The sequence below is a fragment of the Aphanomyces astaci genome, assembly GCF_000520075.1.
Source record: "Aphanomyces astaci strain APO3 unplaced genomic scaffold supercont1.91, whole genome shotgun sequence".
NCBI classification, from domain to species: domain Eukaryota; phylum Oomycota; class Saprolegniomycetes; order Saprolegniales; family Verrucalvaceae; genus Aphanomyces; species Aphanomyces astaci.
The window spans coordinates 232,313-258,899 of record NW_009798354.1 but is presented as its reverse complement, the minus strand read 5'-3'; the positions used below and the strand labels follow the sequence as shown (position 1 = coordinate 258,899).

The window sequence follows — 26,587 nt, the reverse complement described above, 5'->3', positions numbered from 1 at the left end:
CGCTGACGTCGATGGCGCTCACAGACGCAGGAAAGTTCGTCGCGAGGGCAACCAGGACGCAGAACAAGACAACGGAGCTCATGTTGTAGTTGATGTCTTGCTGTATTGTTAAGAGATGAGAGAACTAACCACTTGGCACTTGTAACGCAAAATGGATTATGAGCTCGAGGAAGCCACAAAGACGACGTACTTCCTTTTACGTGTAGACGGGCTCTCCGTGGTGCTACCTTTTGCATGGTTTGGAAGGACGCTTCAATTGTGTGACATTTTGACCAAGGGTCAAGTTGGCCATCCGATTGGCTCAAATGTGAAACCGATTTCATGGATAGCCAATCACATTGCCACAAACACCTCGTGGACGTGTACGGGCTCTACGTGGTGCTACCTTTTACATCGTTTGGAAGGACGCTTCATTTGTGTGACGTTTTGACCCAAAGCCAAGTGAACACAAGTGAGTACACCTCAAGGAATGAAACAATGTGATTGGCTGAAAATCCACTGGTTAGTCAATGAGCACAATTCGGTATTTTAGCATTGCTTCCGCAGAAACAGCGACAATGCTTGGAATGCAAGTAGATGCAGGCAATGTCGAGCTCGTTGTGTCGCTTTAACGTGTGACAGGAAGCATCACCACGGGTTGTGTCGTCAGCAAACATCTAAAGCAACACAGATTGACTGGTGGCGTGTCCGTTCTGACTTGATTGACTGAAGGGACATCCACTTCTCTGGTCAAAGTTTTTGACTTCCACAACAGCAGCGGAATCGTAATCATGAACAGCCTAGGCGACTTCGATAAGAACGATGGGAAGGAAGGAAGTCCTGTTTACTGGGTTGATATCGCATCAACACAACCCAGAGCACGGCGGCACTTAATCCAAGTCGCTGTTTGCATGTGTATGTCCGGAACTCTAGTTTCATGTACTTCGCGTAGGGTTAATGCAAGTTGCATCCCACTTGCTTCATGTCAACGTTGGGTTGGTACTGGAAATGTGTCAAGCTTCCGCTGTTCACCTGATAGTCGCTATTGACCTTTACTTCCCCACGCTCGTCGCGGTCGATTGGCCAATGGAATGACCGTTTCAAGTTTAAGCCAATCAAATTATTCTATTGACCTTTAGTAAAACTAACTACTATTAAAAACAGTACAACTATTATTCGTTTTTGACAACCATGCATGCGTCCAAAACGTGTACAGTAGTCGTTCGCATACGTGGAAGAGGTTGTCGCCACAAGGAAGGACATAGCATCGGTAAAAAAACAATGAGCAGCTCACCATACTGTATCACATGGACAGGAAGTCCATATCAATACAGAAGTTGTATTATACACTGTAGTAGGTTCCCGTGCATTCACTCTCCAAAGCACCCGTACTAGTACTGGTTAAATGGATAACGTTATAAGACTTAAGCGGCAGCATTCATAAACGCCGCCAGCACTTGTTTGGTTTCATCGTCGGAGGCCCACGTGTTAAGCAATACTTCGAATTTCGCGCGACGATTGGCGATCAGCGCTGGGTTTGAGCGCTGCAGGGAGGTCCAGACCCCGGCTTGGGGCATGTCTTCGCAGCTGGGAGTTTTGCAAAGGCTGTCGTGGAGCTTCTTGAATTCGCTGTACCGTTTGTGTACGGTTTGGCCGGATTGGTTTTGCACCGTGTAATGCACCACGCCCTTCACATAGACAACTTCGTCTAAAATCACGTACGCCTTGGCTGGCTCCATTTGAGTTGGGACACCGTTGTTTTCTGTTTCCAAAACGTCGACGGCGGCGGCGTCGTTCGAATGGCCATCAGCAGCTTTGGCCGGAATTTCAGCTACTTTGTCAGGAAGAACGACGGGAAAGTCCTCAAGCACTGGGTTTGTGTTCACGGTCGACGCGTCTACATCACTAGGCACAGGCCCCGTTGGCAAGTTGGATTGTGAGCAGCCCATTGTTCAAAGAACAATTGCAGAATGCTACGACTAAAGAGAGTTGCAAGCTTGTCCAAGCAGTGTTACTTCGAGGCAGTATGTGCGCTACTCACGTATACGGCACCCATATAGTAACAAAGTAGATCTTTCATGTCCACACTACAGCCATTCAAAATGCAGTAAGAATCGTGGCGCCGCCTATTCCTCTGCCACGTAATGAATGTGAATGCGACACCATATTTTAATAATGTAATGCCATGCATCTTGCAGTTTGTATGTACACGAATAAAATTGTCAACGCGAAAGCGTCCGCCTGGCTATCCTATCTCAAACCGCGTAATTGGGCTTGGAACGTTCCCACAATCTCACTCCAAGGTCAGCTGTTGTGTGAGTGCTCATGATGTGGTAGGAGGAGGACACAACGTAGCTCGTAGGTATGACTTCTGGTAGCATTCTTTGTCATTCGTGAGCAGTGTCATCATGGGATGCAACCAGTCGACTGCCGCCACCAATGCGACGGCGCCAGCAGAATGCAGTCACCACCATGTTGTGTCAAAGTATTCTGTGGAGGCATCCAACCGATCGTTGCTGCGCATAGCCGATCACATGGATGAACTCAAAGATGCTGTGCCCGACGAAGTTGTCGACAAGTGGGGATGGCTAGTCGAGCAACTTGTCGCGAAAGGCGAAACAAACGACAGCGATGGCGTAGCTACAATGGCCGATCAAGGTAGCCCTCCTTCATCTGAAGCCCCCGACGACGATACGGAAATCGTTCGAAGCGTGGGCCAACCTGCCCATGTCGATGCAACACCAGCAACGACCATCATTCCCAAGTTGGCCGAATCTGGTGACGTGGCACCACCGAGTCACGTCCAAGGCGAAACCGACGACAGCAACGTTGAAGCGACTCAAGACGTGGTCGATGGCCTTGTACACGAGGTCATTCAAGGCGCCTTGCTAGAGTCAGCCACAAGCCAGTCCAATCAAACAACGCCGACGTTGGATACGGCGGAGCACCCCATCGTGGAACAACACGTCGAAAGTGTCGAGTCCACCGCTTCAGAATCACAAGAAATCGTTGCAAACCACCCTATCGTGGAGCAACATGTCCAAAGTGTCGAGTTCACCGCGTCAGAATCACCAGAAATCGTTGAAAGTCCTGCTTCATATCATGCCATCCCGTCCGTCCCCTATGACCAGCAAGGTCACACGACGACCTTACCCTTGTCACCACACGACCAGCCACCACAACATGAGCACGTTGACTCTATCGTAGTGGATGACGTGGCACTCGGTGAAGCGTCCTTGACATCCACAACATACGAGAGCCCGTCACCTCGTGTGGAAACCAACTGTGTGTATATATATATAGTAAGGTGGAACAGAACCTTACATTATTTGTAGGTTTGAGTGTCGAGAGCCATGCCACTACCGGTAGTCACAACGACACCACGTCCCAGCTAGTACAGGTGCAGCCGCCGGAGTCTGAACCAACGTTATGTCAGCCACCGACGTCGAAGAGTTGGGCTGGTGTCACTGGAGGTAGGATCCAAGAAATGTATTCTCGCCCCGGAACTCCTGTATATATTTTCTATTGATGATTGACATGCTGATCATTGTGAGTAGCCCCTCCAACGTTTGAAATTCGTGGCACGATCGTGGAAGGGGGCGTGGTCAAGTATATCATTTGTCAAGTCCCCAACGGTAGCGCCAAACCGGTTCATCGTCGATTCAACGAGTTCAAATTGCTGCATGCGACACTGACTCCTATTATGGCCATTCAACGAGGCGACCAGCTACCTGTGAAAATCCCTCCAATCCCTCAAGGAGGTATTAAGGACTTACTACGTACGTACAGGATACAAAATGACTGGATACGGTCGCTCGTAGGGTTTTACACGCGGCTCTACCGGCAAAATCAAACGCTGATCAACGAAAGGTCGCTTGCGTTTGAAGCCTTGCTCAATGCCATTGCTGCCCATCCACTCGCATCCGAAAGGGTCGAATTTCTACAGTTCATAGCCTAGTACATACTACAATATCCTTCCGGTGTTGTTTGTTTTAAATACACTGGTGTATATCGCATATGCCTTGACGATGTTAAGCTGTCGGTTGCTTGAATATGTATTACGACTAGTATTAATAGTATTGCATAGTATATAAGAATACTATATAGTATGTGTAAAGCAAGTATGTAGGTAGCTTGGGACTACGTACTGTACGTAGTAGTTCACCGAAGCTCCAAGTACCGAGGTTCTTGGAAGTGGAAAGGGACTTCAAATATTTAGTTTCCACGAATTGTGTCCAACCCAGGTTCCATTCAATTTCCTTAATATATAAATAGCTTGCCCATCAATGCGACTGTCAACAGTATAAATGTCCACTATGACGATGTTCATGAATATTTCAAAGTACTGTACCATGAGACAACGCAACCTACCACGTTTTTCAGCACGTTCTTAAACGTACTTCAACAAAGGCGTTTCATTCAACCCTGTGTTAACTGTAAATGTCATTTCGTACCATACTATATCCAGTACTACAGGACTAATACTGTAGTATATTTTTCAGTCTCCAAGGTTTAATACACTTTTTACGTTATAGGGTAAACCGATTTTGCAAACACATGGGTTCGGATTAAAAACACCGTTGGAGATGGTCAATTCGAAGTTCCGGATATAGAATAGAAATTCTTGCACTATCCGGAGGGTTTGTTGCTATTTCAGGCGAAAATAGCAGGACGTCATTCTAAAAAGTCCGAATAGTGCAGAAATAGAAACCGTAAAAACGAAGTTTGACTTTAACCTATGCTTTAGCAATAGGTTAGAATTAACCGTTGGAGATATGCTCCAAGAATCAAATATTTGGATCTGTTGGGCATTCAATTCACTTGGAAATTGGCAATGGGACGCAATAAGCATCATCAACCTCGACGACAACGTCAATCAATGCATCCTATATAAGCATGGCGCCGGTGGGTTTCTGACATGCAAGAACTGGAACGTCAGTACTTTTCACCCTGTGTCTTTTTCATTAACTATAATGTCATTTCGTACCATACTATATCCAGTACTAGTATATTTGTTAGTGTCCAAGTTTTAAATCATTTTTTACGTTATAAGGGTAAAACCGATAATGCAAACACATGGGTTCGGATTCTAAGAGACAAATATTTGGATCTGTTGGATATTCATTTCACTTGGAAATTGGCAGGGGGGACGCAATGAGCATCATCAACCTCGACGACAACGTCAAGCAAGGCGTCCTATACAAGCGTGGCGCCGGTGGGTTTCTGAAACGCAAGAACTGGAAACGTCGGTACTTTCAACTGAACGATGGTGAATTGCGATACTACGACACGACCAGCGGAGTCCAAAAGGGTGTAGTGCGACTCTCCACTAACGACTTTGTGGAAATCATGCCCCGAGACTGCTACAAAACGGGCACGTCTGCCTCTACCGAGTGGCGACTGGCAGTGAACACCCCCAGTCGCCGGTTTTTTCTGTCAGCGTCGACCGAATACGACATGTATCAGTGGGCCGACGCCATCACAAGGGCGTTGCCGGCATCTCGGCGTAAAGCGTGTGCGAACGATGGCCATACCGCCCGTCCAAGGATGTGTGCCACGATTTACTGTAAATAGCCACGCTAACATGTTAATGTTATTCGCTTTTTCATCTTGAAGCCATTGTCCTAACATTTAGGTACAATGTGCTAAAAAGTTGACGTAACAACGTCCAGTACAAGCTGAAATCCGCACTTGGTTAGGCATCCTTTATCAAATGCATTGATGTTGATTCAGCTGGTGAAAACTTACACTTGATGACAATTTGCTTTGCCTTGTCCATACTAATACTGTACTAGTAGTACTCTGGAGTTGGTTTTTAGTTCACTCAAATACAGTAATATACGTGTGTACTCGTATTAGTACTCTAGTTTCTGGATGCATCTACGAACCGTAGATCCATAGAGAAAGTGTTGGTCGTTGGGGTACAATGAAGGTCGTTGGTGACAATGCCATCGACCTGGTGTAACAGAATGAAGTTGCCAGTACTACCGGTAGTATGATTGCGAAGTATGGCACCAACCTGTCGTGGGAATGATGAGGATTCGTGAATTGTATCAAGTCATGCACTATGTATAGGAATCGAGTAACTTACTATGTTGCCGACTCCACGTTTCATTCCTGCAGACAACTCACTCTTCTGCCAACTGATCATGGACAAAAGAGTTTAACCTGCAAAAACATTAAAACGTAGTAACAGGGTGGCTAAAACCACTAACATATGCGTTCCCCCATTTCCACCTAACGTTACAAAAGCTAAACTTCACATGGCACGCATGTGTGTGTGTGCATATTATAATACTTTAGCGCGTTTCCATTGAGTTATGTACGATACTCGTTCTCTTACTTTTCTCGTGGAGGTGGGGTGGTGTCTGATTTGTTGTTGCTGCCCTTTAGCCATATACGTTATTCGTTAAAACCACATTGCACACGGTGAGGGCATGCCGAATTCGACCAAGAATGGCCTCATTTCGGTCCTAAATTTACCTCAATTTGACCACCGGCACAAGTACCGTAGTACCCGATGACAAGCCAATCATCACTACTGTACAATGTGGCACGATCGTGGCATTCTTCCTCAAACGACAACAACCAACACAAGCCAATTACTCTCATCATGGTCATCAAAGCTGGAGTCATGTACAAGCACAATTCGCCGCTGCTTTGGTGGCGGCCTCGGTGGACGCCATACGTGTACACGCTTACAAACGAGCACGATCTGCAAGCATGTGACGTCCACAGCGGCAACGTCGTCGCTGTCGTCGCGTTGGCAGATTGTCAGTTGGCATATTCGTGTGTGAAATCCCACGCTGACATTGAGTGGTCTGAATGCAGCAAGCCAAAGCAGACCAACAACGAAGGGCTACCATGGCGACTGCGCCTGGACAGCAGCAAGCGTTTTAGAGGCAGCGGCATTGTGTTGGCCATGGCGAGTGAACGAGATTGGGTCGAGTGGATTGAAGCGTTGAAAAGCATTCCAAGTATGACCACCACCACTACCACAGACGACAAAGTAGCGACCACATCATCCACAGACCCGCGCCGCTCCAGCTCGTGCACAACACATCGGACCGCCACAGGCAGGAATACACAGACCATTCTACTCAAAAGTGCCATCAACCAAAGCCTCGAACAATACGAACCAACCAAACCAACTCGCTCAACATCGGCCAAGTAACGTTAGCCGTAATTTAACATATTTCAAGCAAACTAATTACCTGCGTCGTTGCTATCGCCCGTTGTCGACGCCAGGCACAGCACTAAGTGACTTGAGCCTGCGATGTTAGCCTTTCAACTCCACCCATCTTTTGTAGGCTCCATATGGATACGCTCAGGGCACATGATCGACTGCATATGCTACAGTATCGACTAAATCCTCCAACACCAGTCGACGGGTCGACCTATTCGCTTCACTCGTCCATCGTACAGATGGGGTCAATCTTAATGGAAATAGGCTCTGCTCAAGTTTTTGTCATACTAGTTAGTATGTGGTTGGTTACCCAAGGACCTACACCAGTATCAGCTGTTTACTTTGCGTGATCAACACATCGACGTGAGAACCACGACTAAGTAGCCAGACCACCCCTTCCAGGCTCGGGACGTATGAGACAAAGTTTCACTCTACCACTACATACTCATCTTCTTGTTGGGATAAATGATAAAGTGGTCGGCGACTACTGATGAACGACCACTGGAGCTGACTGGCTTGTCAAACAAGGAAGTTGGGAGCAGCCCATCCAAAGCTGCAGCCTGCACGGCTTGTGTTTTGTAGATTATCACATCATCCATTGGCACTTGGACGCGCCAACGTGAACGCATCGGTTCCACTTGGCCCGATACTTTGTCGCACAAGGCGAACAGTTCACAATGCAGGCAGCCACGACAGTAAACACACGGCGCTTTGTCGCATATTTTGATCGACGACGTTGCGATGTCGTCCCGATCATGCGCGCGCAGATCCAAGCTATGGATCAAACTCAATCGAACTTGCTTGACCGTTACGGTAGTGTCGTTGGTAGTAGGCGGTACACACGTGACAAAGCAGTCGGCGCCTCGGGGACTGAAGAGCGGCAGCCGCTGGACTCGACAGCACTCGTCTAAAAGGGAGTGCAACGATCCCCCCACTTGGTCAACCGAACACACAGGGCGCCGTAACAGTCCAAACAAAATGCGCTGTTTGAGATCGTTGAATTGGCTCGACGCAACGTGGCTTCGTAACGTTGTTGGCCCCCCTTGTTCTATACATTCCAAAGTTGGAAAAACAAAGGAAAACCAGAAGTCGACATTTCGTACTGATGCTATATTGACGCAAGAGCTTTGGAATCCACACGGAACGCACGATGGGCACCGATGCCAACAACATGAGCAGGCCGATGGTCACTAAATAGTGACTCTTGATTAATCTGTGCCACGTCATATACAACACGACGTACCCAGTTCAGAATCCACAGCATCGTAGTGGTGCTCTGGGGGCAGGAATACGGTCAGGAGGGGCTGAAATAGCAACAGTAGCGGCGAATTGCACACAATAAAGACCAACGGACCAGCATACAAAGACGCAGTCAATGCCATCACCCCCGGATCGAGAGGTTGAAAATGGCGTTCCCAGCAGTGTCGCTTGACCAGCGGCGTAATAAATCGCATGGTTAAGTACGCCGCCCACACCTACATTGTTGACCATAAAGTATCAGGACGACGACTGTACCGTACAGTAGGTGGACGTATTCAGAAATAGCAATGTACACATGTATCATGAGTAGGTATGCGTACCGTGCGCGAGCCATATAAGCAGCCGACGGCAAACTCGGTGACGTCTGTCACTTGTGTCACTCGAATGGTGGCCACCCCCAGGTACGCAGCCCCGACAATACAATCGACAGTCATTCCAACCACGACAATAGGATGGCTAAGTATAAGCCACTTAGGGTCCCCCACATCGACAATGTACTCCTTGACTTGGTAGGTGTGGCACTGTGTGTCCAACCCGATGGCACGCAGGTTGCGCACCAACGGACCGTAGTGACGGTAGTAGACGCGCCACATCAACCACAAGATGTACACACCCAGTGCACAGCGCCAGGTGAATTTGACCCAGCACATGGCACGACCGCCCCATACTTGGCCGCTGTGGTACACAGTGTAGTAGGTCGAATCGGGGATGTTGACTGGTGAGGCTTCGTCTGGCTGCACCCATGTACACGTGTCGACTACAGTCACTCCAAACAGTCGGTTCTTTTGACAATGGTGCAGCTTCATAGAAAGTCTAGACGAGGCGTTGGCTGCCACAAAGTCGCACACAAATTGCCGCTTCTCGAGGCTGTAAAAAATGGCGGCTACGTTGTCTGTCAGAAACAAGAGATACATGTGGAGGAGACACATACTGTACCTGGAAATCGGGCTAACCACGACCTACAAGGCATGGAAGAGTCGCCGTGTGTAGGCAACGACAAGGCAAACCGCAATAGGTACGTATTCTTAACATGGTCCCTTGAGATCGTCGTGGATGGCGAGACGGTGGCGTTGTTGTATTGGGCCGACAGGAACGCGTAATTTGACAATATACTAGTATTGATCTCCAAGATCTCCATCCAAAACAAGCCATGTTGAAGAAGATTTTGTCTGACAACAAGCCCAATGTATGGAGATACCGTGGCTTCCATCTCTTTGAACTCGTTGAGGGCGACACCGGCCAGAGATTGCTCGAAGCGTATGATCACCGGCACGGCAACCGCCCCTTGTTCGGCAGTGTAGCCAGCCAACTGCAAAACCGTCGCATTGTACACCTTGTCGTCGGCTTGGATGGTCGCCCACTTGGAAGGGGTCGTGTAGTACGAGTGACACAGCGAAAGGGGGGGTTAGACACCCAAGAGGGCGTTCTTGGTCGCGTCGTTTTCGTCGCCACTGGCGGTGATGTCCACGAAGGCAGGGATGCCGTTCTTGGCCAAAATGTGTTCCTGGCCGCCATTTTGCAAAACCCGCTCTTTGCCCAGAACTTTGGTGCCATCGCGATGGTCATCTGTGACACGTATTCACCCACGGGTTCGACAACTACAGTTCCAAGACTAGTTCCCGTCGCAGTACACGGAAGAAGCAGATGCACGTTATTCTACTTGTCGTTTGCCCAAGCTTCGTGCTCCAAGAACCCGCCTCGCGAAGCATTTGCCGGACCCGCACCCGCCCGGTCAGTTCCGCGTGACAGGGGTGTTGCAAAACAACGCTGAGTTTGCCCGTGTGTTCCAGTACCCCACCGACTCGTACTTGAACCCGTCCAAGAAATGTTTGTGGGAATATGATTGATAGATACGAATATATGTAGCATTGTGATTTGGTAAGGAAAAACTAAGTAAACGATGTCTTGGTTTCCTCGCCACTCATATCGGCTTGGCCGCCCCTGCTGTCCATGCGCTCCAACTTGAACCTTTCCCTCCTCGCTCCAACAAATGATTTGACCAATCAACTTGGCCGATACATCGTCGGTCGCATCCTATGTACCAACATTGCAAGCCCAACGTCGACACCTCCACTACTGTGACATCGTCGGCTTTGTCCCCGAAGTGTGCGAGGACGCTCCAGTTTAGAATAATTACAACAGTACCAAAACCTGCTCTCCTAAGTTAAATGCTAAAGACACGGATTGTATTTTCAAATATACTAAGAACATGGAGGGCGGATCGAAGCACGTTGACCAAGCTATGATCACCACATAGTTCCAAGCGGTGGTCAATACCCGTGGAGCAAAGAACTGTACACCGGGGGGGGGACGCTTGAAGTTTATGAGCTAAGCAGCGCATGCACAACGGCAAGAACGGCGCGGCGGCGCTCAAGTCGGCGTTTCGGGGTTTCGGGGCGTGGTGCACAAACTGGAGGGCGTCGAAGTGGTCCCCCCTACGGCTATTGGCCACGGCTTGGGACTCGGTGGCGATAATATCTTGGTCAACGTGTTTTGATCCACCGTCCACGTCCTTGGTATATTTGAAAATGCAATCCGTGTCTTGGACATTTAACTTAGGAGGGCGGAGTTTCTACCTGTTAGCCATAGGCAGACAAGGATTGAAGTTACATAGATAAAGCTATATATATTAGATTGAAGCTGGAAGAGCTCCAGGTTTCACATCCCTTGACCACTTTGGTGTGTCGAGGGCCAATAGCTTTATTGTTTTGATCCTACACACACTACTTGAAGGTTGCACATGTTGAGAGACATGGCAAACTTCAATTAGTGATGCTAAGGTTGTCCAATGAAAATGCGCCAACAATGCATATCTTTCGACCGCTCGTCCTGGTGCACATAATGGACACTAACGGCCTTACCGATCATGAGTCCATGAGCCGATCTCTAAAAAGGCTCATAGGTCTTTCTGCAGCGCCATACAGAACACGCATCCACAGCCATTGCTTGTTAGCATAGCTTCCCTACCTACACTTCACACAGACAGATTTTGATGCCGGCTCAAGTAGTTTACAGAAATGAAATACTTCTAGTAACGTTATCATGAGTTAGTTGATGCCTTTCGATTAGAAATATCTTGTTAAGGTTATGTTTTGCCAGGCCCTGTGAAGGTGTGGGGCGGGGTATGATGATGAGCCACCAATGCAAAGCCTCTCCAGTTACCACCAGTGATGACATTTCAAAGGGCGATGTGCAGTTAGCGGCGGATTGTTCAGTGTATACGTATGACCTTCAAAACTGGAATCGACACAAATGTGTACCTTAATTGATGGGGCTGAAGTGAGAATCACAATCTCAGAACATACTCGTTCAGTTAGTCCCGTAGCCCAGTTCTGTAACCACGGATGGCCCCCCCAGACCCCCAATGACTACCGTACACAGTACATAGTACGAGGACTACCTATTCACTATATGGGGTTTGAACTGTCGAGTGCAATGGCTTGTCGACAGCTACAATATATACTTATGAAATGTCCAAAAGTTTCGTGATCGAATCATGTTTCTCCGATATCTTGAGCTAACAATGCGTGGTAAAATGACACGTTTGAGTCGTTAGACTGGTATGGATGGTAATTCTACGACCCTCCGCGAAGGTTATGCTAACCGTTGGTTCAAACTGATGTAGTCTCCACCATGCACGGATCGACGATCCTGCTATTGGCTAGCCACATCATTGTGATACTGGCCAGTGTATATGCCCCCGTGGTGTCGATTCCAAAGCCATATACACATTGAACAAGGTCGACATAGTCTCGCATGTACGCAGAGTTGACCGTGTTGCTGCGATCAAGCATTCGTGTGATTGTTGTTGGCTTGACGTGTACGGAATAAACAACCGTAGGAGATCGAGACAGTCTGTTCAGTTCTGTAGAATGTGAACGATGTCATGGCTCGGAGCAGGTTGTAGTAGGCCTGTTGGCTGGCCTTCCAGGGAGCATCCACACGTGGAGGGTTAGGGGACATGGATCCGCCGTACCTGTACTGTTTGGAGTACTCCAAACTGCACTGCCAAGAATTCCCCCCAAATTTGTCCTCAAAGACCAACACCGGATCCATTTCACTGATGGCCTGGGGGATGTTTCGCAAGAGAAGCAGGACAGTTTGGATCCCAATCACGTGGCCTACAAGGTACAAGTACTGGGCAATGTGCTTGGTCAACGGCCAGCTCCAAAGCCAAAAAGTCGCTTCCTAGCAGCACGATTAGGAGTTGTCGGTGACCACAGGTCCCACAACCAATCATAATGTCCAGATGCCCCCAAAACAAGGCGCGCTTGAGCCACATGGAGGGCTTTTGATTGAGTGGCCCCTAAAGATTGAAGCTGACTGGTCGTAACGAGGCTTGGCGTCACCTAGGATGCCCTAAAATGGTCGACATTCACTGCACTAGTGATGTCGGGGATAAACAAAGGGGATATTGTGCATTTCACGCGAAATTTGGACTTCTGATTCATATTTCGCTACCAGTTAATATGATTTCCACTCAAATCAAGGCAAATAGGAGGCACAGTTGTATATTCCCATTTGCAAAAACACTGGTAACGTTACTAGTATATTCCAACGTTAACGTTATTCGTATGATCAACTCCATGCGATCGGCTCAACGTACTACGTGGCACTTCACACGACGTTCTCACGCCCAAACTCAATGCTCTATCATTCATCAATCGTTGCACGTAAACCGTCCATATGGACGGTTTCACCTTTGTAACCGCCGCCTTGTCGGATGTCGGCGTCGGTGGTCGAGCTCCACGGGGACGTGTACATCAAGTTTGCCCCCCCGGGCACGTCCAAGCGGCACTCGTGCAAAAGTTGCGATAAGTTCACGCCGTCGTGTGTCCAGTGCAAGAAGCGGCGGCGGAAGCACAAGCGCCAGGCCGCCGCACGACGCACGTCGATCTGGGAAACCGCGTCGCTGAACCGGACGTGGGAAATCCCAGACGAAATCAAACTCCAACTGCCCCTCGTGGCCACAGGTGGTGCTGCCACGTCATAGCCCACAACGTGGCTGAGTGATTGGCTAGAAAAATCGGACGGCGTCCCAGCCCGCGACACCTTCTTGGAATGGTCGGGGCTGTGCTTACCCCCTCCGCCCTCGGCCGTCCGACACCATCACCACTACAACCAGGACGGAGGCCACGACCTAACAAATCAGTCGCATGTTGCCACACGAAGTAACTACATTCGCACGGGAATATGGTGGATGAGTGAATATTTATTGAATAGGCGCAGAAGCGCATACGCTGTCGGAATCCCAGCGAAACAGCTACTTTGGGGCAACTGGCGCGGCGTCGATGAAAGCAATTTACTCGAAACTGGCGTCCCAGCGCGTACGACCACATGATCTGATTCAGAGTCAGATTGGGATATCATATATATATTATATACGTCTGATTCTGAGTCACAGTGGGATGAGACATATACATATTTGCGTCTGATTCTGAATGGGCAGTACTTGCAAACGGGCGGGACAGATGGCCTTGTGGACAAGTTCAAATCGATGCTGGCCAGCCAAAGCGAGCCGTCTCCCGACGCCATCGGAAGCCTCAACTCCAACGGTACTTTGATATATATATATGAATAATCAAGATATGATTGCATGATTTGGAATGTCAAATATATAATTTGTAGAAGCGTTTACGGCCCGGCACAAGTTTCTATCGCTATGTTTAGACCACGAACTTCCCCCATGCCTCCGTCTGATCATTCGGAGCAAGGTATACTTCTCCGTGCTTCAACAGATATACATATATATATATTAATACATATATTAATATGTAGGTGTCGCCTGAAATCAACGTCTCGCACATGAGTATGGGCGACCAACTGGTCCAAGGTATATTTTATATATATACATATATATTCATATAGTTATGAACTAGGATATACAAGTACTAGTTGTTGACATTGATATTCTTGACAGAATGGACTATACAATGTGTATTTTGTATAGTATTTTGCGAGTGTTTGCTTGAATTGCCCATGGTGTTATCCCTCAACCTGCGCAACAATCGGCTCACCGACGTCGGCATCCCAGCAGTCGTCAGAGTACGTTCGAAAGCATCTAACATTTTAGTATAAGGATACTAGTAGTATAGTGTTCTATACTACTAGTATACCAGTATAAGTATACTAGTAGTATAGTGTTCTATACTACTAGTATACCAGTATAAGTATACTAGTAGTACAGTATTCTATGTGGTTTGGTAATAGAAACGTGGGATTTGCTGTATAGGTTGTGGCCAAGAAGCACGACTTGTGTTACTTGGATTTGAGTGAAAACAAAGTCGACGGAGAGGGATCGTCGGCGTTGGCTTCGTATATGGCTACCCCCTCCTGTGGCCTCTCCACGCTCATCCTAAGTCACTGCGACATTGGTACGTATATATATATATATACATATATAGATATATTCTTGATGATGAACGAAAGAAACTCACAAAAATCTATTTTCGTTAATACTAGTATTATTTGAAGTTGTTTTTCTTAAATTAATATCTGTGTAAGCTTCCATCGATTGTTTAATATTTTGATCGACTTGGATTCATTATTTAGTCCTCCCGAATCTCTCCCATTGCTCCGATTGGTCCATCCGGAATTCCTTGTCACTCATTGGCTAAAGTTTTGTTTCTTTTTACTACGTGCTTTGAAACTTTGAGGTGAGATTTGAGATTGGTTACCACTCTCGCAGAATCATACAACACACAAAATGTAGCAACTTCACAATATATATATATAAATATATATTTCCAGGTGTCTTGATATGTACAGCGATATGGATGTCATCATGTTGTAGACTTGATCAACATATTACCTACTGGGGTCGTGTACGTATCTTTGTCGTTATGTACGTCGCTCGTATAAATGTATTTATATTGTTCATTTCACCCAAATTTGGACTTGTGTGAGTTACTACGCAGTATTTCGCCAAATATAGCCTTCGAATCCATGTGATCCAATTTAAGCTTGTACATACTATAATGTACAACGTATATTAGTATACATCTGGTATTGCCCAATGCGGAGGCCGAATCAAACGTTTTGGATTGGCGCGACATTATTCGACAGAACATGATTTGATTGGCTTGGGCGGTTCTTTCATCCAATATATATATATATATATATATGTGTAATGTACATGAACGAATCTTCAACTAGTACTCACAGTTCCTTGGTATACACTTATCTAGACGATACGATATATATATATATAAATAGTGTACAGTACATCAACAAATTTTCAAGTAATACACACCGTTGCCTTGGTTTACACTTGTCTAGAGGATATATATATATATATATATTTATAGTGTCCATGAACGAATGAATCTTCAACTTGTACTCACCGTTAGTTGCGTTGATATACACTTGTGTTTTAGACGATGGCGAAGTCGTAGCATTTGCCAAAGCTCTATGCACCAACCGGACATGCCATACATTGGACCTCAGTCGCAACATCATTGGCAGCAACGAAGCGCTCAACGTAGTGCAGCCGGACTTGGTCACTGGCGGCGAAGCCCTCGCTGAAATGCTGGCTACCAACGGACACCTGACTGTGCTCAATCTAAGCTGGAACTTTTTACGACTCAACAGCGCCGTCGAGCTGGGCCGGGCGTTGGCTCAAAACAACAGTAGGGCTAGTAATACTAGTAGGTCTACTACTCATCGACTACTGTAGCGCTCAAAGAGCTCAACTTGAGCTACAACGCGTTCGGGAACGACGGCGCCCAAGCGATTGGGTGTGCTTTGCAGCGCAATATATGCGTCGAGAGTTTGGACATGTCGCATAACAACATCCCAAGCAAGGCGGCGTTTGTCATAGCCCAAAGTTTGCATCACAATGACACGCTAACATCCCTTGCGATGGACGGCAACCCGTTGGGGCGCATCGGTTGAATTGACAAGCTTTTTTTTTTAATTTTTCATTTATAAGCCGATGCAAAGGGAAACTAAATGAAAACTATCTATGTCTAGGCGGTGCCACGCTGCTCCAGGCGATTTCTACCGCGTACAACAAAACACTCAACATTTCCCTGCTCGGGTGCAATTTTGACATTGACGACTCGAGTGGGTTTGACCCGACCAACGCCACGGTAACCTTGTATTAGTGTGTAGGAAAAGGAAATATGCTCTTATTTAAGAAGCTTTCATCTAGTTTTTTCGGGGATGTTCTGCATTATTGTGTTTTGAAGCAAAAAAATTGGTATTATTTTCGGTAGATTCGATGAACGACGTTAAATCTATCTGACATCGTCGAGGCGTCTTTTGACTTGAACTAAATATACTCACTGTGAATCCTGTCCGAAACAACGTTGAACAACTCTTTGTGACATGGAGAGAAGCTTGGCAATGCACTGAATACTGTACATGTGCAAATTGATTGGTTCAAAGGTTTTATTCGATAATTTTATTGGCTTTATTTATCCTATTAAAAATATATAAAGTACTTCGGTCCGTCGATTACTGCGCGTCGATTTTGCTTGGTCGATTCGATTGACAGCCCCAGTCCATTTTGAAATTGAAATATTGTACCAATATAACGTGTTTTTAATGGATTTGGTTTACACTTACTATATGTATGGGGTTGTGTAGGGATCATATGACTTGAATATGGACGTGCCATATGAGCGAGCAATTGCGCTGGAGCTGCTGCGCCTTGCCAATACCCAAAAAGGGTGCAAGTTCCTATCGTTCAACCACATCTTAGACAAGGTAATTCAATCATCAGCCAAAACAATTGATTGCGTTTTTCATCTTGTTTTACTGCATATTGTATGTAAATAATACGTCCAGATATTGTCGATTTGATACAAATTTGGGGAGGGGGTGCAATCGAATCGCTCCGACGGAACCGATCCACAATCGATCTGATTGGTTGAATTTCATTGAGGAGGTTTTGATTGGCTAATAATTTTGAGCTCATCTGAAGTAGCCAATCAAATCGATTTAAATTCCAACGAGAAACCACACCACAACACGAAATTTCACTCGAAAGCACAATAAAGTCACACACGTCTTCAAAGTTGAATGGCTGAAGAGTGAATTTGATTGGCTGCTGGAGCAGTGTTCTTGGTCCTGATTGGCCAATGGATTGGCCAATGGATTGTCTGGGTGCTTATTGTTCGGAGTTCCAAAACTACCGTATTTGCCGTTGATATCTGCACCGTGAAATCTATCAAACGTGAGTACAACAATTCTATAATTCAATATAATCGCAAAATTCCTAGCAGACGATTCGATTGTTTAAATCATTGTTCAACTTGAATTCATTACGATAGTTCGGCTTGCGAGTCAAACATTATGAAGTCTCTTGATATTAAAATTAATAATAATAATCTGAATATTTATTCGCCAAAGTATATCACACGTTTGTCTATATCAGACAACCCATGCGATTCCAGTGGAAAAAAGAGAAGTCAACAAGGCCAGAGCTAAGCTCGTGACGCGGCGGGCCACCCACGCTGTCTTACGCGGTCGGATGGCTCCAGACAAGTTGGACACACTCTTCAAGTACGTCACAAAACCTCGTATATACAAGGAATGAGAAAATACATTATCTATCGATATATATATATATATATATATATATATATACGAATGCAGCGTATATCTATGCTAATGACATTATATATATATAATTATTCATCGCTACGACTCTTCTATATACTGTACAATGCAGTAGAATAACTGTCAAGGGATATATAATACTAGTATGTACGATATCCACTCTACGATCACAGATGAAGTATATATATTCACACGTATAGCAATATATATTATATATATATATAGATGTGGCTTGATTTTGACAGAGACCTTGATTCGCAACCCCGAACGAACCGAATGCATGCATCCATTGTGCTGTACTTTATTGTTTCGAAAATCGGAATCGTAGACTACTTCCTCATATAAATATAAATAAATATATTTTCCTGAATAGAGAACTCGACGCCGACGGATCTGGCAGCATCGAAGCGTCGGAACTACACAAAGGAATGCACGCCCAGGGCCTGCATTTAAGTCTCAACGAAGCCAAGCAGATGGTGGGCCGGTACGATTTGGACGGCACTGGCACGATTGAGTTTCCAGAGTTCTTGGACCTGATGTCCCAGTATTACTTTGACGATAAACCCGTGACCGAGTGGGTCGATACGTCGACGGGCATGCCGCTGGAAGTGCCGACGTCTGGGCGACTGAAATGTGAGTTTCTGGACCTGCATATCCCGTCCGAAGCCGACGAAACGGTGTCCAAAGCGGGGGTTCAGCTGCTCATTGAAAACATTGCAAAAGATCCAAACCAAATTGAGTTGATTCAACTCGCCAAACGTACGTTTATATAGGAAAAGTAGGTATTCCATTGGTGTACTGAACGCAGTAGTTAGTGGAGGTGTTTTTTAATACTATATATAGTCCATATACCAGTTTGTTTGGATGTATTATATATATACCTAGTAGTACTACGAGTCGTATGTGTTTTATGGTGATAGATGTACATACGGGTATATGTATTTAGAGGGTATAGAATGAAACCCATGATTGGATCGTTCATATATATATATATTCATTTGGTTATATACATTTAGATATATATATTTATTGATTTGAATATTGGGGATTGTGATAGAAAACATGCATTTGCGCCAATCGGAAGCGCAGTTGTTGTTGGACACGATGGTCACCAAGATGGATATCGTGGACGCTCTCGTCATGTTGTTGCCTCAAGTGGTATGTATATTATATAAATATATTATATATACTGTATAAATAAGTTTTGCAAGGAATATAGATACTTCTGGTCATATGTATATATTCCAAATATATTGTGAAAACAATGTAAATGACGAATATTCTAGGTGGACGCCAATCATGCGTGTCCGCTGATTGAACTCAACACGACACCAGCTCAACGACTACGATTGCAAGCCCATCTACGCGAAATGTACGTATACTTGTTGATAAATACATATATATATATATATATATATATATATCATCCAATATAGCATTCGAAATGGCGATTTGGCAGAAATATGGGATATATATAACATAAACCGTAAACTCAAATGATAGCCGGTTGTAGGTTTGGGCCGATTGTTGGGATGGCCACAGGGCATTACTCGTTGGATTTGGGCGACGACCACGACAGAGCGTCGTTTAAAAAGGTTAGTTATCCTTTCATATCGGTCATACTGGTATATAAACGAATACGTACAGTACAGTATCATTCTATTTTGGCCAATCAGGTTCACGTATTCCGAATCCGCTGGTTTGATTGGCCTACGAAATAAAGCTCATTGGCCAATCCGACTCCTGTTGTCATTGCTTTCACCCAAATTTTGGATTTTGGTGCTGATTGCTTGCACTGAAATTTCGTCTATATAATGTGTATAAAGCCATGTACACTATTTGAAATCACACACTAATTCGATGGTTGCATGAGTTGGATTGGACACTTGACAGAGTTCTGGGTTTGGATTGGTCGGTCAATATTTCATTTTATCCAATCGAATTGACAATGTCAATATTCACTACTTCTTCTTTCATACTACTAACTAGATCATGGAGCTGAACAACAAGCTCATGTATTACCGCCGCACCAAGAACTTAAAAGACACGAGTCAGCATGAAAACTACATGTGTTTTCGCAACGAACTGTACAACAACAAGCCGATGGTGATGACCCCGTCGTTCTATGACACACTGCCCAACTACGGATCGCTGGACTTTGATTTTGTCCAATTTAGCCGCCCGATGCCTGGTACTCATTCATCTATTTCTTGGACAAAATAGACGATGAATCATCTATATATTAGACATTTTACCCATGAGCGACAACCGGTTTAAACAACTCGTGGCGAAATTGTATTTGGATCGCATGGAATTAGCGGTCCCGCTGTCGTTTCGACGGGCGCCGACGCCAGCCGTCCGCACGTTAAACCCCAAAGTGTACGACGAATTGATCGACCTCCAGCGGTTCCGCACGCGTATCCCCGAGTTATACGTACGTTTTTAATAATATGGTTTCGTGGCCATGTGGAAAAACGCGTTTTATATCGTTAGAACCGCGACATTGCCACGCCCATTGAGTTTACCCCGCCCAAAGAACAACACGACATTACCCCCGAACGGGTACGTCCGAGAACCCCAACTTCCCCATGGATCGTACAAATCCCGATCGTCGGTCGTACATAAGTACTTACGACTACTAACTAACGTAGTTAATACTAGTACAACACAATAATACATTGCTTAAACTTGAGAAAAACCATGGTTTTATTACTATGGTTCATCCCTTCTTAACGTTAGGTCAAGTATTCTGGGCGGCGGCTGTTATTAGAGCTCCAAGCGCTGTTTTGCTCCAGATGGATCACAACTCGCCAAGCATTGTATGTCCTTGCCAAATGGCCATTGGCGTTCGGCACTACCAAAGTGGACGCGGTAGGTTAACCGAGTTTACGTTAATGTATGTAGTTTAACACATTTCCGTAGGCACTCATGCTATTCGATCGCATCTTGGACTTGTACAATTATTCCCAAGTGTTTACAGCTCTCGTCGACAGCGAAGTCGCGCAGCTCATCTTTCGGCTCGGATGGCTCAATTTGTGGTCGCCGTTGATCCCAGAAATGTACTATGGTAATTTTCCCCACACTGCATTTATTGGGATATTGCCCCATTCTCGTTCTGGCCAGAGCTCGACTTGACCATATACGAACAACGCGAAGTCACCAAGGTGTTGGTCCAGCTCGCGATGGACGAACCCGGTAATTTCTTAATTACCTTGTATCGTCGTGGGGAAAAAGTCCCACTGGGCAGGAATAGGGGAAAACTGGCAAGGGGCGACGTTTGGATGGGATCGAGACTCGCCCATGCCAGGGTGGGTCCTCAACATGTCGTGGCTGACCCCGGGGAATTTTCCCCAAAAGGGATATCTCCGCGTCGAGTATTACTCGGGCGCAGACAAGGGCTGCAGTCCCGTGTGGGCCAGTCGCCACACGTCGGCCCAGAACGTTCTGGCAGAACTTCCCAAGCAATTCGATGTATTTCTCGCCCATCGGGAAGCTTTGCGACGTCTGGGACGACGGGGAAGTAGTGGGGAAAATGCCCCAAAGATCATCGACCCACTCGATCCCAACGCCCCCATCGACGAACTCTTGCCGGAAACCGAAGACAGCCTCAACCCCCCCACGACATCATTCATGTAAATAAAAGTAAATTGTTATATATTCTGGATAAATTTCCAGACCCCGTCGACACCGCCGAATCGAATCACGAATCGACGCTATTTGCTAATCCATTTTTAAGTGGATTTGATTGGCTCTGACACTCCAGCGCGCGTGATTCAATATTGATTAGACAGACCACGCGAATTTTGGCAGTTTATAGCGAATTCACAATATTGCCTTTTGATCGATTTTAAAAGCAGTACATACTACGTAGTATATGAATAGCGTTTATAGGAATCCAGCGCATACACTCTTCGTTTATCTTGACATATTTTTAATGGTTTTAAAACGTTACAAATTACCTCTTACTGAAAGAGTCCTACGGCCGTCCATCTCCTTTTTGAAATGGATTTGAATTACGTTTTGCTGCTTTTTAAATCAACCTCACAGATAAAAAACGCGATACAACGGAGCTATCGAAGGGGATGCTAAACCCCAAGAATCTATACAACGTGAAAAGCTATATATAGCATTGTATTGTATGAATCGATTCTATATATACATATACTTTTGGCATTGAGTTACCTATATCAATTAATATAACGCGATTGGTCCATCTCGGGAGCCAATCCCCATTGTCCACCACGACTGGTGTTGTTGCCATTTTCCACACCGAGATTGTCGACAGCATGGGAGTCCTGGACGCATTGCGCAAGTACCAGATCCTCGCGACGTCGTCCGCGGCCTCCGTCCCGCTCCCGGATGTGAATCCGGAAGACCTGTCCTCTAACTCGTTGGTGGAGGCCGTGGAAGCCATCGAGAAGGCTCGCAAGGCGCTGCCGAACCCTGGCCTCTACGAGAACATTCTCGGCGAAGTCAAGTCGGTGTTGATGCCTGGGACGTTCGAAGGGTTTCGTTTTGACCTGCAGCGCGGGTTGGGCCAGCGCTTCGCGGTCAACCATGCGCTTCTCCTCGGCAACCCCATGATTCCAGGTACCGCCGACCGCTTCGTGGGCGGCGATCTCATCGCTCATTTCGTCTGTGGCGGACGACGTAGGCGGCGTGTACCAATTCGGCGCGACGTGCGTCCTTGGGGATGGACCCGACCCGATGCTTCTCCGCGGCAACGTCTCCCACGACGGGTCGGTGGACGCGCGATGGCACTTGAAGCTCAGCAACGCGTTGAAGATGCGCGCCCAGGCGCAACTCAAGCAGGAAGCGCATGCCTCGCAAGCGATGGTCGACGTAGACTATGTCGGGGACGACTTTACCGCCAACGTCAAGGTCGCGAACGGCCTCTTGTTGGGCGTGAGCTATCTGCAGAGCGTGACGCGGCAACTCGCGATCGGCGGCGAAGGATATTACTATGGCAAGCACCGCAAGACAATTGCATCATATGTAGCGAAGTACAACGACCCCGCCGGCAAATGGAGCACCATCGGCACGTATGGAAGCCAAGGCACGTACCAGCTACACTACCTGCGCAAAGTATCGGAGCGGGTGCGACTGGCTACTGAACTGGTGTATAACCACGCCAATGGCGAAGCCCAGTCAACACTGGGTGTGGAAGTGGATCTCCGACAGACTCGCTTTGTGAGCAGCTTGGACCAAACTTTCAAGCTGGCCACGGCGTTGGAGTGCAAGGTATTGCCCCAGCTCATGCTGCTGCTGGCTGTGGAAGGCACGCCAGCGAACGACGATCTCAAGTTTGGCTACGGGTTTCAGTTTTACATGTAGATTTTAACCATGAAAGAGAAACAAGACGAAATGAGATAGACAATGGGATTGTATGCAACAGGCAGCAGCAATATAACCATATTGACTGCAAATGTAACGTCGTCTAACGTAAAAAACCACTACAGATGGCCCGAAAATCGACCCCTTTTAGCTGTTTTACGCTTTCTCAGCAATTGAGCTGATTTGGACAAACTTTCAACTATGCTGGTTTAGAGGATTGAACGTGTAGTTATTCCCATATTATTGCTGGTCAAAGTCAAAATTGTGAATTTTGACAAGATCAGTAAATAGCCCAAATTCACATGTCAGCCTTGAATACACTCACTATACATCGAAACAGTGGGACTCGTAATACTATTGTCATTGTGAAGCGTATTCACTAGAGTTTATATGTAATTAAATAAGTTTCGTCATGAAATGTGTCGGGCAATCTACTGTTACTACGTAGTACCATAGTTTCGTCATGAAATGTGTCGGGCAATCTACTGTTACTACGTAGTACGTATTATGTATGGGCAGAGTTCGTTTACAGTAAGTATGTAGTGTGGACCGCACCAATCATAAGTTTGGTGCGGACGACACTAATTCTACATAAAATTGAATATAAATCAAGATAAGTTAGTCCATGTACCAATTCTCCATAACTATGAAATACTAGTACTAGTATATTTGATAGTTCAAGATAATAGTATACGTATGGGGATGGTTCCATGGTTCCGTGACACTTTTTGGGACCCTTCGATGGAGGGGTTCCTTTATTCCAAAATTATATAGTGTTTCTTAAAGAGGAGAATTAATAATAGTTCGTTGGACTTAAAATCATATCGAAATTCGTATTGGTGTTAAAAAGCGAAAATATGCCTAGGCTAAAATCAGCTACATTTTATCCAGTTACCTCTCAAAACAATTACGTTATTCGATGGTGTTCTACGACTGCAAGAGCAAATGGACATCGTTGCATACACCCCAAACACCAAATATTGCACGACTGTGATCCGCACTAACGTTACTGATTATTACCAACCACAAATTCTGGAAACTCCATCGCACATGTATTAACGTTAGTGTGGTCTGAATCTACACTAATTCTCAATCCGTTGTAATTACGGTAATCGATGAAACGCTAGTTTCTATTGATACTACGATTGTCTAAAGCGTAAAAGCTGTCTAAAGCGAATTATGTAATACGGTAACGTCGTACTTACTGTAATCGACCAAACTACGAAATTCCAGGTTATCAAATCGTGGAGTGTGAATGGATATAAATTTGCTTCTTTAACCAAGTAGAATACTGGTAACGTTAGCATAAAAGCTATGCCTCGATTTCATTGGTTAAACTAAGATTAAATTGTCGCGCCGTTTTTCAGCGTCGTTCCCGGATTTGCTCCTAGGTTTTGGTGACTTTTGATTGGTTCTTGCACATACTACTAAGGTAACACATCGAATTCTTGGACAGAATCAATTTCTCCGACTGCAATAAAATAAACATAAATAGTGCATATTTGTATTCCACAATACAGAAACCAAGATAAAATCACTGTCCGAGAAATAGAAAATCACAAACTTTCATTCCGACGTTTACGACTGCTCCTTATAATCCTATACAAACAACATATTCAGTTGTTTTATGATCAAAAAGGAACTATAAAATAGTGCTCGGATTATATTTTCCTCATATGCCTTCAGATTTACGAAATTCAAAGGATTTCCAGATATATGTTGCGTCAAAAATTAGGCACGACACAACGCAAAAAGTCTTTGCGAATTCGATGCATTACCTTACTGTATTTACTGTTAAAAGAGTAAATTAAGTCATGGGTCTTAACCCGCTAAAACGGGAGCAAAAGCTTAGGTCAAAATACTTAGGACCCGTCTGGATACCACTTTTATTGAGAAATATCGCGATAATTTTGCAAAATATTCAAGAATCTCAGCGACTTCAATTTGGCGTGTCTGGATGCCATTTCTTGACCAAGTTATATTCCAAATTTTTATCAGAAATATCGTGAAAACTACAAGAAATAATATTCTACTCATGAGTAGAATATTTTGACGTTATTAATAGTGCGCGTTGAATTGACTGGGCATGTCGCCGCCTGCCCAAGGAAATCTTCGCCAGACAGATGGAGTACCACTACTTCGCCTTCGTCCACAAGACACCAAAGAGGACGTCCATCCTCAGTGGTCCTCTCTGGGTGGACGAAGTCCTCTGCGACTATGCGTCATCCTCTGATTGGCTGTTCATTTCCGAACTTTCTTTAATTCTATGACCACCCAAAATCATTTCTTGAAACCCAAGAATTTCCTGCAATGTTGAAAAATGTTTTTTATTCAATATTCCAATATCCCATAATATTGGTGGGTGGCATCCAGACGGGCCCTTAAGAATGATCTTGCTTAAAGTATGCAGTTCTGCAAATGAGAGAATTTCTCATCCCGAGCTTCAAGGTAGGCCTAATAAAATACTCAGAAACAGATTCTCTCATTTGCAGGGGCCAATAGAAACCCAGTAAATCGAAATATTCGTAATTGTACAATGCCATTGGCTAAAGTACGAATTTACTCGAGTATGATTGGCTCTCCTGGAATGAGAGTATCTCTCATTTGGAAAACCTCCCATCCAACCAGGTTAACAGTAAATTGATTGTTTACATTACCTAAAATGTCTCGATTCTGACGAGCAAGCAAGCATCATCCATCGAATTATTCAACGTTGCACGGTATACAGTACTAAATCTGTCTATTAGACAGATTTCGGAACACGTTCCCATGCATTTGCCGTCAATTTACCTCGTTAAAATTTATCGAGTTTACGGGAACTGTCAAAATTTATGTGGGATGCCGTAGAAACGGCCATTTGTACAGCAAAGGTCACCCCTCCTCTAGGGCTACATCATTGGTCTTAAATCGTGGATTTCAACCAGTCGCGCATAATGCACACTTCTTCACCCTTCCATGCCCGACGTGGCCTGGTGTCCAGCCTTTTCCACGCTAAGTTAGGCCATTCCGAGAGTTCAGGTGGAGCGATTACGTGCATCTTATCTTGTCTTATTCATTCAGCCAGTTATCCTGAACCTTCTCCAGCAGTCGGCGTTATTGCCTTGGTTCGTTGTCCTGCCACGACGATTTGAATATGGGGCCTCGGTGTTTCGCCTATAGGCGCATGAAGCGTACAGAAAACTCACAATTTTCATCCGCATGTGCACATAAGGGACATGGTTGAGTACTCAGTTGCGCCCCTCTAATCATGAACTAAAATCACCT

The 26,587-nt window shown here is 45.6% G+C and overlaps 7 protein-coding genes across 11 annotated transcripts; 5 read left to right on the top strand and 2 right to left on the bottom strand.

Annotated features, from left to right (window-relative positions):
• Nucleotides 1-1,264: 1,264 nt before the first annotated feature.
• On the bottom strand, nucleotides 1,265-2,029 carry H257_16762 (hypothetical protein). The gene has a single exon (XM_009845305.1). The coding sequence runs from the start codon at nucleotides 1,926-1,928 to the stop codon at nucleotides 1,404-1,406; it is 525 nt and encodes a 174-aa protein (XP_009843607.1). The 5' UTR covers nucleotides 1,929-2,029; the 3' UTR covers nucleotides 1,265-1,403.
• A 177-nt stretch (nucleotides 2,030-2,206) lies between these two features.
• On the top strand, nucleotides 2,207-3,997 carry H257_16761 (hypothetical protein). 3 transcript variants are annotated; one of them, XM_009845302.1, is made up of 5 exons: nucleotides 2,207-2,282; nucleotides 2,342-3,264; nucleotides 3,315-3,452; nucleotides 3,537-3,740; nucleotides 3,801-3,997. In XM_009845302.1, the coding sequence occupies exons 2-5, from the start codon at nucleotides 2,388-2,390 to the stop codon at nucleotides 3,935-3,937; spliced, it is 1,356 nt and encodes a 451-aa protein (XP_009843604.1). In that variant the 5' UTR covers nucleotides 2,207-2,282; nucleotides 2,342-2,387; the 3' UTR covers nucleotides 3,938-3,997. The 3 variants fall into 3 exon arrangements, with proteins under 3 accessions (XP_009843604.1, XP_009843605.1, XP_009843606.1); XM_009845303.1 differs by having other exon boundaries at nucleotides 2,207-2,294; XM_009845304.1 differs by having other exon boundaries at nucleotides 2,207-3,264.
• An 858-nt stretch (nucleotides 3,998-4,855) lies between these two features.
• Nucleotides 4,856-5,580, top strand: H257_16760 (hypothetical protein). Its single transcript, XM_009845301.1, has 2 exons — nucleotides 4,856-4,884; nucleotides 5,124-5,580. Exon 2 carries the CDS (start codon nucleotides 5,134-5,136, stop codon nucleotides 5,551-5,553), a length of 420 nt encoding a protein of 139 aa, XP_009843603.1. The 5' UTR covers nucleotides 4,856-4,884; nucleotides 5,124-5,133; the 3' UTR covers nucleotides 5,554-5,580.
• Nucleotides 5,581-6,592: 1,012 nt separating this feature from the next.
• Nucleotides 6,593-7,153, top strand: H257_16759 (hypothetical protein; the record flags this gene model as incomplete). The annotated part of the gene is made up of 1 exon (XM_009845300.1): nucleotides 6,593-7,153. The coding sequence occupies one exon, from the start codon at nucleotides 6,593-6,595 to the stop codon at nucleotides 7,151-7,153; it is 561 nt and encodes a 186-aa protein (XP_009843602.1).
• Nucleotides 7,154-7,602: 449 nt separating this feature from the next.
• On the bottom strand, nucleotides 7,603-10,134 carry H257_16758 (hypothetical protein; the record flags this gene model as incomplete). The annotated part of the gene is made up of 8 exons (XM_009845299.1): nucleotides 7,603-8,213; nucleotides 8,269-8,355; nucleotides 8,409-8,640; nucleotides 8,746-9,317; nucleotides 9,389-9,557; nucleotides 9,624-9,785; nucleotides 9,837-9,991; nucleotides 10,086-10,134. 8 exons carry the CDS (start codon nucleotides 10,132-10,134, stop codon nucleotides 7,603-7,605), a joined length of 2,037 nt encoding a protein of 678 aa, XP_009843601.1.
• Nucleotides 10,135-13,119: 2,985 nt separating this feature from the next.
• H257_16757 (hypothetical protein) lies at nucleotides 13,120-21,694 on the top strand. Of its 3 annotated transcripts, XM_009845298.1 has the most exons (24): nucleotides 13,120-13,398; nucleotides 13,447-13,596; nucleotides 13,649-13,752; nucleotides 13,875-13,980; nucleotides 14,054-14,139; nucleotides 14,204-14,258; nucleotides 14,376-14,470; nucleotides 14,658-14,799; nucleotides 15,802-16,053; nucleotides 16,101-16,313; nucleotides 16,397-16,515; nucleotides 17,015-17,134; nucleotides 17,805-17,932; nucleotides 18,363-18,748; nucleotides 19,047-19,147; nucleotides 19,276-19,361; nucleotides 19,503-19,584; nucleotides 19,979-20,180; nucleotides 20,236-20,423; nucleotides 20,483-20,551; nucleotides 20,729-20,860; nucleotides 20,912-21,056; nucleotides 21,113-21,184; nucleotides 21,243-21,694. In XM_009845298.1, exons 1-24 carry the CDS (start codon nucleotides 13,149-13,151, stop codon nucleotides 21,623-21,625), a joined length of 3,666 nt encoding a protein of 1,221 aa, XP_009843600.1. In that variant the 5' UTR covers nucleotides 13,120-13,148; the 3' UTR covers nucleotides 21,626-21,694. The 3 variants fall into 3 exon arrangements, with proteins under 3 accessions (XP_009843600.1, XP_009843599.1, XP_009843598.1); XM_009845297.1 differs by having other exon boundaries at nucleotides 21,113-21,694; XM_009845296.1 differs by having other exon boundaries at nucleotides 20,912-21,184.
• A 540-nt stretch (nucleotides 21,695-22,234) lies between these two features.
• On the top strand, nucleotides 22,235-23,366 carry H257_16756 (hypothetical protein). Its single transcript, XM_009845295.1, has 2 exons — nucleotides 22,235-22,579; nucleotides 22,644-23,366. Exons 1-2 carry the CDS (start codon nucleotides 22,276-22,278, stop codon nucleotides 23,321-23,323), a joined length of 984 nt encoding a protein of 327 aa, XP_009843597.1. The 5' UTR covers nucleotides 22,235-22,275; the 3' UTR covers nucleotides 23,324-23,366.
• The last annotated feature ends 3,221 nt before the right edge of the window (nucleotides 23,367-26,587 follow it).